At 44.4% G+C, this 19,004-nt stretch overlaps 1 protein-coding gene across 42 annotated transcripts in view; it reads left to right on the top strand.

The window, feature by feature from the left end:
* Positions 1 to 19,004, top strand: part of camk2b1 (calcium/calmodulin-dependent protein kinase (CaM kinase) II beta 1) — a 100,591-nt gene that overhangs the window by 1,907 nt on the left and 79,680 nt on the right. For all 42 annotated transcript variants that reach the window (XM_061730602.1, XM_061730598.1, XM_061730577.1 and 39 more), the window contains exon 2: positions 7,091 to 7,185. In XM_061730602.1, the coding sequence (XP_061586586.1) occupies positions 7,091 to 7,185 (95 nt within the window). The remainder of the gene's footprint in view (positions 1 to 7,090; positions 7,186 to 19,004) is intronic.

Here is a 19,004-nt window from a genome sequence, read left to right as displayed (position 1 = left end):
GGCATGTCTTAAGTTTTTTCTTCATGATACGGGCCTGGCCAGGGGTCGGTAGTGACCCAGAGGAGCAAATCAGGAGGAGATCAGTGCATCTATGTCACCATGATCAAATCACTGCGTTTTAACATATAAGACCACAAGACTGAAATATGGTTTACCTTCGAATTAATTGGGTTTTTTTTGTTTCAGCGGGCAGATTCACCAGTTTAGTGCGGAAGATTATTGATTTTAGATAAAAAAAACCTGTAGAGATGAGCCGTAGTTGCATCAGAAGAGATTTGAATCAAACGGCAGCGAAGCTCGTATGTTTTCATTACCGCTAGACTTCAGAAAAAAATCTAAATATTGCCAAGAAAAACATGTAAACCTAAATTTTTTTTCGCAAAATCCTTTTAACGCTTTCATGAGGTGGTTTTTCAGGTGAGTGGATGGTCCAGTTTAGCACAAAAGTGTAACTGGAAGATTTGGGAACAAATGGGAACTTATGTCCGCACTTGCACAACTCTGGTGTCGCTGCATGTGACGTGGTTGCTCCTGCGATTCAATGATCGTCCTTCCTTCGGCTTATATTTATTATCTTCACATCATCGGCAGTTGCGAGAATTCGTCCGAAACTAAAGATGCTTCCTCAAAGTCCAGATGTTCCTTATCTCGCGGGACGAGATTCTAGGAGTCTCTGGATGACATTTGATGAGATTCACGCGATGTCTGTTAGGTTTTATAAGATAACACACTGGAAGAGGAGGTGTTTTCACTGGCAGTGATGATGCAACGTGAACGGTGTCCCCTGTACTGTGGGTTTTTTAGTTCATCCTAAGCTTTTATGTCAGGACAAATCTTTGGAAATGCACAGATTCACCTAGATGGATGTAATAGTCGCTGTAATCTTTGTAGTCTACTTTCATAGGTGAGTTTCATGGGAGCAATACTACACAAAATCAAGTTTTCTTGAGGAAAAACGTTCGTTATGACCAGCAAGAGTGCCCTAGCAGATGTACCTTGTTTAAGGGAGTTTAGTGTATGATACCATAGATGTGGGCTATTGTTGTAGAACAAGCATAAATAAGACACAAGGATCAAGACTTCATCCCTGCTGTGCTTGTTTCATCCCAGAAGTAATAAATATTTGTCGCAAGAAATGTTTTTCTCATCCTAACTCCAATATATCTTGAACCTTGAGAGATTTCTGCCTCTGATTAAAAAGAAAAACCCTGACGTGTGTGTATGATGACAATACGCTTGCAGGAAGGAGCAGGTGTGAATTTCTCGGCATCGTTATGATAATGCTTCCTGTTACCTTGTGATACTGATCCAACATCTGAGGTGAAGCTCGTTATTGTGCACTCACTCTGGACCGGTCTCACTTTGGCCCTGTCCCAATACACCCACTACTCCTACTTTTCAGCCCTACCTCTAAATTTTGCGCGTTCCCGTGAGGGTCCCAATTTCTCTTTGCATCTAGGCGGAGTGAACATCGAGGGCTAGGGAGCATCAATCTAACCCTACAGAGCGAGGGTTTTCAGATGCACACTAGCTGACCCAGGGCCAGAAAAATTTCCCAGAATGTTTTTTCTTCGTCATTTGCGGACTGAATAAAAAAAAAAACATGCAAACGTTTCTTATTTTTTAGTGAATAAAATCAATATTTTGAGTTAGTTTCTACATAAAAATGCGTTTTTTATTACATTTCTAGCGATTAAATATATATTTTACTTCCATAATATTCACTCAGTGAATGTACATAATCATTCTTTTGCCCATTGTTGCGAAGTCTTTTCAGACCTCGCCAGAATAAAGGCGGATTTATGGTTCTGCGTTACCCCAACGCAGAGCCTATGGCGTAGGTTACGCGGCAACGCGCGCCGTACGCCGTACCCTACCCCGTACCCTACGCTGTAGGCACTTCGTCCATTTATCGCGGAACCATAAATCAGCTCCCGAGCCGGCAAGCTGTTTTGATCCCGAAATTTTCGGAGCAAATTTCTTAACAGGCGTAGCTACAACTTTTAGATTTCATCTATTAAACCAACATTTATTTTCCTAAATGATTTATTTCAGCGGTAATTCTCCACAGAGCTGCAGGTTTCTCCCCGGGACGACGGTGCAGGTTGACCTGGCGATCACATCTGTACTCCGGTCGTGAGCTGCTGCTGCGCCCTGGGCCGGCGGCTCTTCTCCGAAAACATCAGATCAAATTTCTTAACAGGCGTTATTTGGATAAACTGAGCCCAGGTTGGGGATCTTAACGGTTACTTTTAAGCCTGAAAAAATATTAAAACTTAATAAAGTGGCATATTAACAGCGCTACAGCTGAAATTAAAACAGCTTTTGGCTCTCGGCTTCCTGATATGGTGTGACGTATGTGCAAACGTAACTACGCAATCGCTTACGTACCCGAACGTAAACCACGCAGTGACGTAGCACGCAAAATTTAGGGGTAGTGCTGAAAAGTAGGGGGAGTGGGTGTATTGGGACAGGGCCCTGGGAAGATTTCAAGTGCCCTAAAATTTGTGGCTTGATTTTTAGGGGTAGTGGTAGTGAGGGATGGCTAGTGGTAGAAAGTAGGGGGTGTATTGGGATTGGCCCTTTCTCATTCATGACAGCTCAGCTCACAGACCTCTCCACCGGTACAGAATGTACCGGAGCAGTTGCCGTAGCAGAGCAGGGCCTCGCTGGTGTGATCACTTTTTCAGGATCGTCCCAGAGTTACTATTTAAAACAGCCGTGACAGCTGCAGAGTTGCGAATCCCACCTCGGATCGGCGGGTGTTTCTGCAGAACGGATCAGTCTGCCACTCCTACTTGGCCCTTTGTTGGTACTCAGCCGGTTCCCTGCGTACATCCGCAGGGGTGATAGCGCTCCGGCGTCACGCCGGATTTCCGGCATACCGAGGTGTTTGCGAGAAAAAAATAAAATAAAATCAGGTTTGCCGTTTATTTTTCTTATGATATGAATTTTTCATATACCGTAATACCGGTGAGTAGCGCACACAACGTTGGGAACGCCGCGCGGCGGAACGTAGCGCCGCTGGACCCTGTTTGTGTGGGGACTGTTTAGCCAGTGAGCAGAGCCGGCAGGGAAAAGTCAACAGTGCCGCGTGTCCGCGTGTAACCTAAATCTACCATGGCCTCAGCGTTAGGGCTCGGCCAAGTTAGGCTTTATAAATATATGGGCATTATAAATTTATTAAATATATGAGCGCGGAGTCGGCGAGGAGCTGCGCGCTGCGAGGAGTACCAGCCGGGCGCTGTGAAGCCTGATTTATGGTTCCGCGTTAAATCGACGCAGAGCTTTCGCCGTAGTACGACCATACGCGTAACCCACGGCGTATGGTCTGCGTTGGTGTAACGCGGAACCATAAATCAGCCTTAAACCACACCTGCAGCCCGTGAGCTCATCAGGAGGTTAGAGAGCGGCTGCGAGTTCATTGCTGGTTCGTTGTGTTAACTCTGAGAGCTTTATTGGTTTGTTTTTTAGCTTGCTGGTGTTTTTTTTCTCTCTGGGATTTTTGAGTTATTTATGAAGAAGTTCTGAGCTCCGTGTGAACAGTAGCCTACTCGAGTTGAGGGGGGATGAGGGGTGATGTGATGGCACACCCCCCCCTGAAATAAAAACGGTCCAAATCACACCCCCCTGAAATAAAAACGGTCCAAATCATCCCCCCTGAAATAAAAACGGTCCAAATCATCCCCCCTGAAATAAAAACGGTCCAAATCATCCCCCCTGAAATAAAAACGGTCCAAATCATCCCCCCTGAAATAAAAACGGTCCAAATCATCCCCCCTGAAATAAAAACGGTCCAAATCATCCCCCCTGAAATAAAAACGGTCCAAATCATCCCCCCCTGTAAAACTGAAGTGAAGTGAAAATCTACTTGAAACAGACTGATTTATTGCTTGTGTAGTTGAAAAATACATGAGAACAGGACCTTGAAAAAAAATAATCACATATTAAATCGCAATCGTAATATTGAGGAAAAAAATCGCAATTAGATTATTTTCAAAAATCGTTCAGCCCTACATTAGAATCATAAGTGCTGCCATCTCATTGTAAACAGCATCATTTTTTGAGGCCATGTAAACCTGTATTTATACTAGTGTGGACATTAATGTTTTTCTACAATATTTCCTCCTCATGACAGTAAAATAGGCCATTCTAAGCCAATTTACTGCTTCACATGCGGTTGTGTTTGTGTGTGTTTGGCAGCGTGGAGGCATATCTACAAAAATATGGAAAATCTACAAAAGTCATCAGAATATTCAATTTAATGAACTATTTATCAAAATGTCCCAGGGAATCACACCCCTGGCCTATGTTGTTCAATTTACTCATTCTGTTTTCTATGGGCTGCATGTGGTGAGCTTGAACAGGACCATGGGTCAATTTACACCAGACTTACACTTTAAGAGGACAAAAAATGACAATTGTGTTGATCGGGGCATATATCTTGGTTTAGGGGCTTGCTTACCTCCCAGGGAAAAAAAGTTCAGGCTCAGGATTTTTTTTTACTATCACCCCTGCATCCGTGTCTGCATTCGAGTTTTGTGAACCTGTGAAACGTCAGCAGCCTCAGCTGAAGCACAATACAAAAACCTGAGAACGCATCGTATGAGCTTGTGATTATAAGCACTTTCGACGTAGAAGGCCGTGGCCAGTTTTGTACCGAACTGGTGGTCAGATTTTTAAAATTTTGTTTATTTATTTATTTATTTTTTGCACATAAGAAAAGACCATTTCAAAAAACAGAAATAAAACTAGAATAGTAAGTGCAAGAGAGGTTCATAAACCTGATATAGGCTTATAAAAAGCACCTCCCCCCCCAAAATATCTAAAATAAATCAACAACAATGAGAGAAAGCAACAGCAAAAAACAAAAAAGAAAGCAATACAAGCATTTTAAAGCACACACACAAAAAGTCTGAAATAAAAAACGTATTGTTTTTGTAAGATTGCATCTTTACGGTCAATTAGACTGTCGACTTTTTTGTTAACCCGATTGCTGAGGTGTGATGTCATCAAGGACACGCCCCCCCTGTGTGTGTGTGTGTGTGTGTGTGTGGGGGGGGGGGGGGGGGGGTTGTTCCTGGAGTGCTGCTGTCCTGCCTGCCTGGTTTAGATCTGGGGGGGGACCCTATCCTGGATCCCCCCCCCATGAATTGCACTCCCTCAAGTCATACTTCTAAGTAGACGGATCACATTCCGGTGTAACTGGAAGGGAGAAGTGGCTCTGAATGAAATAAATACAGTCTTGATGCCCCCCCCCCCCCATTTCAGAATGAGGTGTCTATCTACCTTGTCTTTTATTTTTTAATTAGCACATAATTTAGACAACCTCATGCAAACTTGACAGCTGGGAGCTGAACAAGAGCGGATAAATGATTGTGAGATCCATAACCCGATCAGTCGACTGATGGATAGTCGGTGACTGACCGACGGTCAGAGTAGTCGTTAGTTGCAGCGCTGGTTCACAATCACATGCTTGTTTTGATTTGAAACAGCTCACCAGCAGCTCTGACTACAGAACCCCTGACCTCTGCAGCCATTCGTTTTCATTTTCTGCTTTTTGTCCGAGAAGACCTGGGATCCATTTAAATGATGACTTTAGCTGTGGACATGTCCGAAAGGTGTTTCCGTTACACTTTAGCGATAAACTGGGTCGTCGAAGTGCCTTAAGAACCACCTCTGTGAAAGTGTAAACAGGATTTCGTGATATCTGGGAGTTTTCTTCTACTTGGCATTAGAGCAATTTCCATTACAGGCTCAATCTTTCCAGATTTCGGTTTTGTGCAAATGTAGGTGTAACGAAAAGGAGACTAGTTTCAGATGAGTTGGTCTCACGGCTTCAACCTTTTGAACGACATGGGTAGAATGTGAAACGTGGGGCTTTGGGGGCAAATCCAGATGAAGCGGCTCTTGTTTTTGTGCTTGTTCGTGCATCTTAGGACCTGCTGCTGGAACTGATGAGACCCGTTTATCCAGCTCCTTTTTTCACATTCCCACATATGCACATTGTTTAGTTCACGCTGACTGTGCACGAGGTTCCTCGCGGGAGCTTATTAACCCGACTGATCCGGGAGCTCGGTCTTACCTAGCCACACCTAACGTGTGAGATCTGACATCAGAAGTCGTCAGATTCTGGACTCGTCATGAAGTTAGTCTTCCAGAAGGAAGTTGCAGGCTTCCTCTTGAGTAATAATATTCAGACATTCATATGGTGGATTTTCCTCTTGCTTACCGGCAGCTAGACTCAAGATCGCCTAAAGACAAGACACTACCAAGACCAGAGAGTATCAAGACCAAGACCAAAAGAAACCTAGTTATTTCCTGATCCTGCGTGAGTTGTAGAACATCAGCACCATCCTGGTTCAGCTAGTTTCCATATGAGCTTGTATTCAACTGCAGCACAATAACACAGAGAAGTGGATGATGATGTTGAACTCACTATAAATGTTTTCATCAATCAGCTGAGATCAGATATGTGTGTCGACTGCACTACCGCTATTTCTACACTATTGGAGGATTGATTCCAGCGCTTTTAAGGATTGACACGACTACTAACTAGTCCCAAAGTCCTCTAACAGAATAACCAGCCTCCAACACCCCCCTCCACCTCAGAAAAGTAATGAATAGTAAATGTTACTGATTTAAATTGGACTTAATTTGGAAATAAAAGGTGAATTTTAAATATTAAAGATTGAAATTACATTATTTACCATTAAAGTAATCAGATTACACCGTATATCGGCATCGCTGAAATGGAGCTGATGCTTAATCAATCACAACGATATGCAAATATTCATATATTTATTCAAACAAGGCCGTTATAAACACAAAACTGTTATTAAATACAGACACACATGCAGATGCACCAAAACATTAAATCAGATGTAAAATACAAATAGTTTACAAAACTGTACATTAACAAGAGGAAGAACTGCTGATCACCAGATTCTGTCACCTTGGTGTGCAACGGCATCTCAGTTATCCGAGACCGAGACAAGACCAAGACCACAAAAAAGTGGTGTGGAGTCTACCCGCAGCACAGCACATAAGCTCAATTAACATGTTTACATGTGTTTTCTGTGTCCAACAGGGGAGCGTTTTCAGTGGTGCGCAGATGTGTCAAGCTGGCCACAGGACAGGAGTATGCCGCCAAAATAATCAACACCAAAAAGTTGTCGGCAAGAGGTGAGTGCACTTCATTTCAATGCTTCATATAAGAGCTGAAAACGCGGCGCTGATATGAGACGGTGTTTCCAGGCAACTCGAACCTCTAAAACAAATACTTATTTCTTAGTTTCTGTCACTCTGTCACTCGAGAGCCACTCAAGTGAACAAATCGCGCTGCGTTGTCGACACGGCCTCCTGCTTGTTGATAACATTTCAGACTTGATGAAGAGGAAAATGAAATATATTGTAAAAAAAAAAAAGACTTTCTTTTTAACGTTGTAAAATGCGCCATCGGCAACAGCCTCGTCAGCTCTGCCTTTGTTATTGGTGGCCTAGTTTCTATGTGACGGCTCGGAGAGGGGGGGGCTTCCAGAAAGCGGGGTAGCAGTCCCCCTCCCCAGAGTCACGCATCCTCAGGAGAAAAAACATTCAAGGCCAATGAGTGTGTTGCTGTTTTGTCGTCAGCTGGCCAGTCGTATGTCCTCTTAATCCCAGAATGCCATGCGAAGCCGTTTGCCACCGCCAGTGAGTCTGCAGCTCTCCATCAATCTGTCTGAATAGTGATAAATGGCTGAAACGTATCTGATTTGGATTCAGTTTCCCTCGTCGATATCTCCACACGTGGTCCGCATGGGAGCGCGCTCTGCCTCACTTCTGACCTCTTGCCTAGCTGCTGACCTCTTGCCCTGAGATTGACCGAGTTCTCGTGCAGCAGACCTGGTGGTCGACTCTGATGTGGTCGATGGTGAGAAGCTCAGAGTAATGACCGCTGCTCACATAAAATCGGCATGTAGAGTTTAAATAGTGCATTATGTCCCTTTTAATAAAATAATGTTTCATTCACACGTGACTTAAGATGTAAATTAAATCTAATTAAAATGAAACCACCAACCAGCTCTCCGACTAACCAGGTTGAGACTAAGCTTCTTTGCAGTTCCTCTTGGAGGCCGGCTCCAGAAGTGAGTCGATCTCTGCCGATTCCCACCTTAAAATGTCCATTTTTAGAGCAGAAATCATTTTTTCATCAACATTTTTACAGCCGGGTTAAAAAAAAACTAACATTTTGGTCTCAAATGTTTGATTTCACACCCATAACAATTCTTAAGGGGGTGATTTTTTTTATTTCTGTACCAGATCTGAGGAGTTTATATCAATCAATAGATTTATTTCTAATATTAACAGTGGGCTCAGCCAGCGGCTGGCCGTTACCACTTCCTCATCCGTGATCGTTGTTGTGGAAAAACCTATTAAATGTTCTTTAATACTATCTTTCCAACCAGGTAACTCTGAGTGTCTAAGTTACCAAGAATAAGACTTGAGAAATGATCCAGATTTTAGTAGATTTAATTAAACAATTTACCCTTTGTCAGCCTTCTGATTGGTCCCTGACTGACCAATCAGAAGAATCGTCCTCCGTCGCTACATTTGGGTCAGAATATCCAGTTGGACTGAACAGCTGTCTATCTCGTTCACATCAATGGAAAAAGCCTAGTTTTTACTTGTCACTGGATTCTTTTTTTTTAAACTTTGTATTTGTAAAATGAACACTTGTAGTGTGGTGAGGGAGCAGCGTATTTTTATCCCCAAACTGGCAGAAATCTGATCCGTACTTCCAAAACAAAGTCTGCTCGGCAGCAGCGACAACCCATAGCTAAGACCACAAAAGCCTTTTATTTATTTATTTATCTTAAAATGGTTAAGCGGTGGTAAAAGTGACACCTGCTACCCAGAGATAATCACAGTTATACATTTAATCCCAAAACCAATGGTAAATGACTAAAAATGCTTAGTATGAAGCTATGTGGACGGCCGCACCTTCCACCGTGCTATCAGCTAAACTCATCAAAAGATCACGTTTTCTCTGAAAACTTCCGTATTTTAAACTCACTCAACGGTACCCGAAGTGTTCCTTTTTATTTATATCTAGTTGCTATTGATTTTCTTTGGTCCAATAATTAGGAATAAAGTGATGTAAAAACCCAATTTTTACAACGGAAGTGGACGGGAGAGATGACAGTTTAGTCCGACCTGGCAACGGGTCATGACAAAGGGTCAACTGCATGTAAAGGGTCAGTAAACGTACATGAGGCGTCTCGATGCAGAATGGCGATGAAACAAAGGACGCATAATGATTTTAAGGCATAAAGGATGATTCATTCTTATGATTCGAGTAGATAAAAACATTTTTAAGGATCATTCAGACGAGTTTGGCTGAAGGAGCTGGGAGCGAAGCTGCGTTTGACTGACAGGAGGTGGGCGTGTCCCCGTCGGCTCCTTGGGCAGCATGGCAGAAGAAAAAGGGGCTTCAGAGCTTCGTCCTTTTGTTTTATGCCGTCTATGGGATGCACTTAATTTACATCATAAAAAAATCCTTCCCAGGACGACACGCTCCATTTAGGTATAAAACACAAGGATATTCGGCCTCCTCCCTTTTTCCGTTTGCCGTGCTCGTGCTGTGAATGTTTTCCTCGATGGAAGTGGATCTTAAAAACCTTATTTGGGATCTGGGATGACGTGCTTCTCAGCCCGTAATGGTTTAAAAGCCAGAGCCGCCGTGAAGAGCGGTCCAGCTTCGCAGCGGTCGCCGTGGTTTCTCCAGACCGCCACTTGCTCCGTGTAAATCTCCTGCTGCTCCTGCAGCCTCGTAACCGGAGACCCACACACACACACACACACACACACACACACACACACACAGACAAACACACGCACACAATATGTTACTGTGGGGGGACAGGCATTTCTCTGTCAGTTACCCTTTCAGGGGGTGGATTAGTTTCCTCAGGAGGCACTTGTTTGGATGTCATTACTGTATGCAGCAGACAGATTTATGAAAGTGTGTGTGTTGGCAATGGTGGGATGTAAGGCAAGGAAGGTTTTCAAGGATAAATCTCTCTCTTGATGCAAAATTCAAAGCAAAAGGAGACCAATTAATTCACACGTCGTGTCCTTCGTCCTAAGTGTGCAAACACTTCCAAAAGGTGTTAATGAAGACATGAGATGAAGATGTGAAGTTTTGTATTTCAGCAATTTGTGCAGTAAAATACAGAAGCAGATTACCGTATTTTCTGCACTATAAGGCACTTAAAATCCTTAGATTTTCTCAAAAATCAGCAGTGCGCCCTTTAATCCGGGACACCTTATGTATGAATGTTGTTGTTACTGACCTCGAACCAGTTCTATGAGGTACGCAGCTCTCAGAAATAGTGCAGTTTTAGTGACTTTGGTAGCGACGAAGCCGCTCCGCTTGATCGATGGTCGGACCGTTCAGACTCATTAAAGTTGGTCCTTGGTTTGGGGTTTTTATTTTCCTTAAAATGATGCTTTAAAATCAGTTGAGGGCAATTATGGATTTCTGCACAGAGGTTATTGTTGGGCTTTCACAAAGTGCAACTTTGCCTTCACCCTGACTAAAAGTGTCTCGCTATCTGAGTTTAATTAGAAAGAGTTTGTGAACGTCATGTGTTTTTCTAACTGAAGACAAGATAGATTCAGAAAAAAAAAGTCGTTCCTTGGTTGGATATGGGTTGAAACGTCAGACAATGTTAGATAACTACGATAATTATGTAGCGCTGGCCAGCAACCATCATCTAGTCAGTGTTACCTTACTATAATTAGATGTCAAGCCAACGTTAGGTTTTTAGAGTAAACACAATTTTCAAATCTATACCATAATCTGATTATAAATCTTGGAATGCAACGTTGTTCCAACCTCACTGTTAGAGCCATTTGTCATATAAACAAAGTGATTAATAATTTAGATTTTGTAATATTTGATTTAAGTGTATGTTGAGTAATACGCAGTTTAATATCAGTTCGCAAAGTGCTTGCTTAACATTAATAATGACTGCAGCTTTCTCATTGGTTACTTATATATATATCACGTGATGTATGTGTATTTTGGTTTGTGAAGCTATGGAACCTAGAGAGCACACTAGTTTTGAACGTGCTTGCACGAGCATATGATTTGTAGTGTAATCGCACAGTTTTTGTTTTTTGTAATTGAAAGAGGTTTTTCAGTAAACTTTGAAAGAAGAACACGGACTGTGATGTTTCATTGAAGTACAGTGAACCTTAACATGTGCAATGATAATAAAGTTGAATCTAATCTGAATCTAATCTAAAGTACGCATCAGCTACGTGCTCTGGAACTATAGCTTAGTGTGCTTTACCAGAAATTAGACGGAGCCACACTTGCAATCACACTAACTTCAGGTGTCTGCTATCACTGGCAACGATGAACCAATCAGAGAACAAGACGTTTACCTCCTCCACTTTTTATTGGTGGATTCGTGGAAGATTGATTTAAATTATTTAATTCATTTTTTGAGTTTTTTTTTCTGTCTTAGTTGCAACTGAACAATATTCTGATTTAATTTGTTTGAATAAAGTTTGACATACCAGACTGTTTGGTTTCGCTTTATTTATGTTTTATCGTGCGCCTTATGTATGAAAATGATTCATTGGTATCACGCCGTATAATGCAGTGCGCCTGATGCGGTAGCCTTTTATTCAGGCTTGAGCATCACAGAGCATGATCACGATAACTGACGATCACATTGTCCGCCCTGTCGTCCGTGGCGGTCGTTTTTCATTCTTGCTAAACTTTGACATTTGTTTGTTTCTGTACTCAGCAACTTTTAATGAGATTAAACCCATCCTAGATGATCCTTCTTTTATTAGCCGGCGGCTGACGGGAGGTTTGCGGGACTGGTTTCTTGAGCCAACCGTGCACAAAACCACAGAATCATCCAGAATACTGTACCTCCTCCAACCGTAGCTCCCTGCTGTCATTAGATCTGTATCTCCATTTATCAGGGGGCACCGCTGCTTGCAGCTTTCCCCCACACTCCTGATCCGACCCGGCTGGGGGTGCACAGGGCTCGTGCGCCACTCCTTACTGATGGATGAACCGTGCTCCACGAACCAGAAAAGCAGCGTTAGTAGCTGGTTGGGCTGCCGCATACTACGTCTACTCCGGTCCTATTTATAGCTGCATGACCTATCTGACATGGGCTGCCACGGCCGGGTTTGGTGGCGGCCAGCGTAGCGTCCTGCTCTTCTTTAGAGCTGGGATCGGGGCATAGGTTGATTTGTTTTCTGTGATAATTGTACATTATTTTTCTTTCTGAGATAGCAGGTGAAGTTTGTGTGTTTCCAGCTCTGGTTGCAGCAACTTAAGGAAAGTGTTTGTTTAGGAGTGGCAGATGGAGATGGTCGCCAAGGGGAGGGAGGGTGGGGGGGTCATGCGAGAAAAGGCACCCCAGGCACTTGGCAGCTGAGGGCCATGCGCCTGTACGCCTACATGCCTTTAGCACGGGACTCTCATCTGACTGCCTCTCCTTCTCCCCGACACACACACACACACACACACACACACACACACACACACACACACACAATTATACCAATCTTCTGACAGCCTTTAATGAAGTCCGTCAACTGAACGGTGAACTTTGTTTGTTTATTGTGGTCAAATCACTTAAAGCCGCAATGATTAACGGACTGAAAGTTGTGATATTAAGCATCCAGGCTGCTGCATGCAGCACCTAAACATCACCCTGCCCCCCCCCCCCTCTCCTTCTGTAGCCGCCAAATGGTTAATGTCAATCCAACTCATGTCAACAGAAAATATAGGGCAGGTCTGCTGGGCACGGCCGGCAGCCAATGGCAGGGCTTGTTTATTGGCAGTGGTCCGTGAGCACGGGATGCCAGAGGTTCCTGTGTGGCTTTTTCTAGTCTGTCAGTACGGAGTAGTTGTATTTGTGTCTGAGATTCACCTGCAGTGCAGCAACAGGGATCTAACCTAGTTTTTGATGAAAGTCTTCGTGTCAATGTCACATATCCAGGACAGAAGAAGTTGAACCGAGAGGAAATCACTTGAGCTGCATTTGCAAACGTTTCCCAATCCTGTCGTGTGAGGAATCCATACCTATCACTACCAGTTCATCGTCGAGCATTATAGATCTTATTTAGCCCTTTTTTTCTTTTTAGTGTCTCAATAAATTATTTATTTATATATTTTGTTCCTCCTCCAACTGAAGTTTTGGTGCAATGTGGCTTTCAAAACTGTCCACCTTAATAATAAAATGATTGTATGACACTATTAATAATAATAATAATAATGGATTTAACTTGTAACGCACTTTCCATTCAATGAATCTCAAAGTGCTACACTTAGATCATTATTCATTCATACACATTCTCTCTGGTGGTGGTAAGCTACAATTTGTAGCCACAGCTGCCCTGGGGCAGACTGACAGAAGCGTGGGTGCCATTCCGCGCCAAACGGCCCCTCCGACCACCACCAACATTCATACACATTCATACACATTCACACGGGGCAAGCTGGGTAAGGTGTCTTGCCCAAGGACACTACGACAGCAACTGGGACAGAGCGGGATTCGAACCTCCGACCTTCTGATCATTGGACGACCCGCTCTACCACCTGAGCTACTGCCGCCCCACTATTGTCCCTTTTGCACTAGTATCACTTCAGCTCGGTTCTACCCGTTTTGCGCTTTCGCACTAGGGCTGAGACGGGTAGAGCCGCTCCAAGTCGATACTTTTTTCTGTAACCATTTCAGTGAGGTTCTATAGCGGGCTGAGCAGGGACTATTTCTGACATCACCACCCTCCACGCCTCTGATTGGTCGGGGGGCGGGGCCGTCAAACGTTTGAATCAGGAAGCGGGAGTCAGCGCGAGGCGACTCGCGGCGATTTTATTATAAAGCGCAAAACGTCTGTTTGGTGATCCAACTCTGAGGTGCAGATGTTCATAAACCTGGTGGCTGTCGAGAAAAAATTAAAAAAGCGATGTAGACGGGCTGTTTTACTCTCAACCGCTCGCGGCTCCAGCTGATTTCTCATCTGCGCCGACATGAACAAAGGTGTTGCGCAATCGAGTACGTCACAGCAGCTTCACCCCACCCCCCACTTCTCCCCTGGCAGTGCGAAAACACACGTGTTGAACCGTGCCGTGCCGCGCCGCGCCGGGCTGAGCCGATACTAGTGGAAAAGTGCCATATCTATCCATATATCTCCAGCCCCCCATTACTTTAGTATGTATGGGACGTTCTCATTGGACCCAAACATGTTGCGGTCTTCGCTGCCGCTCTTTTCTCCTGCAGCAGGCAGACCCGCTGCTGGCCTGGGTTATCCCGCTCAGAGCTGATGTTCCTGTTTGGCTCGTATCTCCTCCTGCTTGTCGTCTCTTCTTCACTCGTTCCCTCATCCCCCTCAGGACCCGTCCTTGCCGTCCTTCCTTTTTTCTTCTTTTCTCTTTTTTCGATCATTTCTTATTTCCCCTGTTGCATCAGAAGCATGGGATTGACTTCAGACCAACAGTTTACAGGACAAGCCACATTGATATTTATTAATGATAATGATAATAATAATAATAATAATAATAATAATAATAATAATAATAATAATAATACATTTACTTTTATTTAAGACGCCTTTCATGGCACTCAAGGTCACCTTTAAAGTGCACACAACATCATTTAAAAGAGCAAAAAGGACAACAATATGAATGCAATAAAATCAGAAATAAAATCAGGAATCAGCAGTAGTCTGGGGGGGGGGGGGGTAAAGTGATCAAGCCGAGCGGCTGACGGCTCTGCACCTGAGAGTCCGGGAGGGAGTGTTGATGTGGAGGAGGTTAGAGAGGTATGGAGGGGGGGGTTGTGGATGGCCTTGAAAGTGTGCAGCAGGGTTTTGAAGTCAATACAGAATTTGACAGGAAGCCAGTGGATTTGTTGGAGACTAATAGCCCTTTTCCACTAGTCCCGCCTCAGCTCGGTTCTACTCGCCACAGCCCCGTCTTGCGCTTTTGGACTAGAGCCGCTCCAAGCCGATACTATTTCTGTAACCATTCTGGCGAGGTTCTATCCGGGCTGAGCCGGGACTATTTCTGACGTCATCACCCTCCGCGCCACTGATTGGTCGGGGGGCGGGGCCGTCAGACGTTTGAATCAGGAAGCGGGAGTCAGCACGAGAGCGAATCGTGGCTCGCTGCGATTTTATTATAAAGCGCAAAACGTCTGTTTGGTGATCCAACTCTGAGGTGCAGATGTTCATAAACCTGGGGGCTGACGAGAGAATTAAAAAATGGATGTAGACGGGCTGTTTTACTCTCAGCCGCTCGCGGCTCCAGCTGATTTCTGATCAGCGCCGACATGAACAAAGCGGTTGCGCAATCGAGTACGTCACAGCAGCTTCACCCCAACCTGCCCACTTCTCCCCTGGCTGTGGAAAAACAAACGGGGACAAAACGGGTAGAGGCGTGACGAGCCGTGTCGGGCCAAGTAAGTACTAATGCAAAAGTACCACAAGAGTGACATGATTGATGGATGGAGTTTTGGAGACAATACGGGCAGCTGAGTTCTGGAGCAGTTGGAGCTTCTGGATGGACTTGTGGGTGAGACTGAGGAGGAGGGAGTTGCAGTGGTCCAGGCGGGATGTGACAAGAGTGTGGACCAGGATAGCGGCGCGGTTGGAAGTGAGGGTCGGACAGAGGAGGTTGATATTGCGAAGATGGAAGTAGGCTGACCGGGTAACATTGTTAATGTGGGTTTGGAATGACAACGAGCTGTCAAGGACGACACCCAGGCTCTTAACCTGAGGGGAGGGGGAAGCTGGGAGTGCTATTGAGAGCGGATTTTGAACCAAATAGGAGGACCTCAGTTTTATCACTGTTGAGTTTGAGAAAATTGGAGGAGAGCCAGGATTTGATTTTCTGTAATCAGACACAAAGCGAGGGGCGCGGGTACAGTAGGTGGAGGTGGGTTTAGAGGAGAGGTAGAGCTGGGTGTCATCCGCGTAACAATGGAAATGGATGTTGTATTTTTGGAAAATTTGAAGCGCTGTGAAACACAAATACTACGCTACATGCAAAAGACTGATAAAATCCCAATTATACAATTACTCTGAAGCACATAAAGTTTAAAATCCATACCACTTTCAGACAGATTTGTTTCAAACTTTTCTTTTTTAAATGGTAATCCACCAAGTTTTCATCGGGCTATGATGTAGCAGACGTCTTATGTTGTTTGTTGTGGTTCCCAGTTAGAAGAATATATATATATATATATATATATATATATATTAGAGTTAGCCTGTAAGGAAGAGACTCACGTGACCCATAGATCCCTGAAGAGCGGTTTTGAAGCCTCAATCAATCAAGCGTCAATCAGAGTTATGTGTTTGGCACCTCCTGCAGCGGATCCTCATCGAAACAGCTGTCAGCGTTTAGCTGACGCTGGGTTCGTGCAAACCGCTGATGGCTTCAGTAAGCTTGGTAGCATGATGAGGAATTGATAAAGGCTAAAGGCTGAATTATGGTTCTGCGTTAAATCAACGCAGAGCCTACGCCATAGGGTACGCAGCTACGCGGGAGGCTCTCCGTAGCCTACGCTGTAGCCTGGCGTGCACCTCCCAAAAAATTTAACTACGCGTCGAGGCGACGCAGACCGAGAGGGCTGTGATTGGTTTGCTTGGCAGCAACGCATTTCCGGTTCCGGTTCGTGAATCAGTAGTGAACTTTCAGCGCTCTTTTCTTTGTGTGTTTTCCTTATCCCTTTGATTCACTGTGACTGGAAAAGCCGGAAGCTAAGTATCAACTAGCGCTCTCGGGGGGTATTGCACCGCGGCGAAATGGAGTGACGGAGAAGTCCCGAAGGATTCACGACGGATCATGGCAACGGCGTAGGCTCTGCGTTGGTTTAACGCAGAACCTTAAAGGGGACCTATTATGGCATCTAATACCTATTTTAAACAGGCCTTGAATGTCTTAAAAACAAGCTTTTGATTGTTTTTGCTAAATATATTAGAAATTCAGCCTCTGAGCCATGTCTTTATCTTCCCATTCTCTAACCTCATTATCTATGTGGGATTCTGAGTGGGCGGGGCTATGATAATGAGGCACTGTGCTGATTGGCTGCCTGAATGGCGCTACAAAAAAATGGTGGAAGCTTCGGCCGGCGGAGTTAGTTGTGGGCGTGGTTTCACGCATCGGAGGCCAACCTATATAAATCGCATTTTCGTTACAAAACGACGGGAGCAGAATCTGAATGGCTCGTAGAAGCCACATCACACTGGATGGCTCATCCGGGTGGCTGTACAGACGCTGCAGAATTTGGTTGCTTTACTCCTCCTCTGAGTTGGCAGGCTGAGGGGAGACCACTTTATATATGTTAAAGCAGCACTATGTAACTTTTCCACCTTAATATAATATTTCCAGAGTCATTGTGATGGTACATCAACTTCAAACAGGTTTAATGACACCTCTGTCATGGTCTGAGGGGTCTGTATCGCCTTCACTGGCACTATGTAACTTGGAGGTGCATGGTAGGAACCCTGCCACACTACTGGTAAAGCACTAGCGCTTTTGTCCAAAGGAGGTGCCAAACTCAACAAAAGCTGAAAGTTACATTGTGCTGCTTTAAAGCAAGAAAAAATGTGTTTTTCCTTTAAATCAGGCTTAAGTGTCAATCATGTTGGAAATAAATGTATTATTTTAATATGGTGCAAAAAATAAAATCACCCCCTTCAGAGTGGTCATAGATGTGAAATCAACCTATAGAGACTCAGATGTGTTTTTTAACAAGGCTGTAAATATGTTAATTTCTGCTGTAAAGCTGGACATTTGAACATAAGTCAACGGAGATAAACAAGCTTTTGGAGCTGACCTCCAGTGGCCAGCCGAGGAACTGCAGGGAATCTTTCTTCCCCCTTTGATTTGCCTGTATGTTGGTTGGAGTTTGACCTTGACCCTGAAGGCTGCTCCGTGGACTTAGCGAAAGGAAAGCCTCTAGTTCTTCAACCACCCCCCCTGGGAGCAGCCAAAAGAGCCACGCTCCTAAAGCTGGGCCTCCCGCCAGGTTGGCCTGAACACTTTCAGATCTAATTGACTCCAACCTCCATCAGGAAGGATCTCAGACGCAGCCCCAGGGAGCCCCAATCCACCGTCAGGTAGCTGAGCATTCACTAATGGAGAGTCCCAGTGGTGCTCGGAGCTCCGTCAGTAGCTCTAAAAAGGTTTTCACAGTAGGTCCGTGTCTTTGTCTGCACAAATTGAATGTCGACACTGCAGAATAAACTGTCCAGCATTTAAACTGGATACTTGACCTCTGCCCGGGACCATTCGGATGTTTGAGCACCTGTTATTTTTGACATACTGCCACACCGCCCCCTCACTCATGTTATCCCATATAGACTTATGAACCCTTGTGCAGAACAGCCATCACAAAGCCCTTTATCGCAGCTTCGCCACAGGAAGGTTATTTGTCACTCATAATGCTTAGTGTTCTCACATCGATCCAACCAGCTTGAGAAAGGTCAGGACGATCATTTCTGATTTAGAAGCCTGCAGCTCATCTTCCATCTTCATCTCAAGCTGTAAAAAACTCCTCGGTCAATTTGTCAAAGCCAAATTGCGTTTATCAAAAGACACGCCGGCAAAAGGCACATTGAGTTGTTATAATCTGTATAATATAAGTAGCCTCTTATATGGAGAAGAAAGTTGAAGGGAGGGAGGGAGCAAAGACAAGCAGAAAAGAGTCACAAGCTGGGACTCGATCCTGAACCAGCTGGCGGAGGATGGGAGTTTCCCTACACGGGGCCCTTCTCAACTTGTGCCAATTTCTTTTCAACTTTTTGCCAATTGCGTTGAAAACGGGCAATGAAAAGGGTCAAGCTGAATGGCTGTAGCTTTTAAATGGACATCATTACTGCTCATTACAGCTGTTCTTGCAGATTTAATTCAATGCAATTTTATGTATATTGTATCTATTATAATACAAGTTGTCACTTTCCAAAGACCCACAACATGATCC

The sequence above is a fragment of the Cololabis saira genome, chromosome 9 (assembly GCF_033807715.1).
Source record: "Cololabis saira isolate AMF1-May2022 chromosome 9, fColSai1.1, whole genome shotgun sequence".
Lineage (NCBI taxonomy): Eukaryota > Metazoa > Chordata > Actinopteri > Beloniformes > Belonidae > Cololabis > Cololabis saira.
This window is presented reverse-complemented; position numbering and strand designations above follow the sequence as displayed.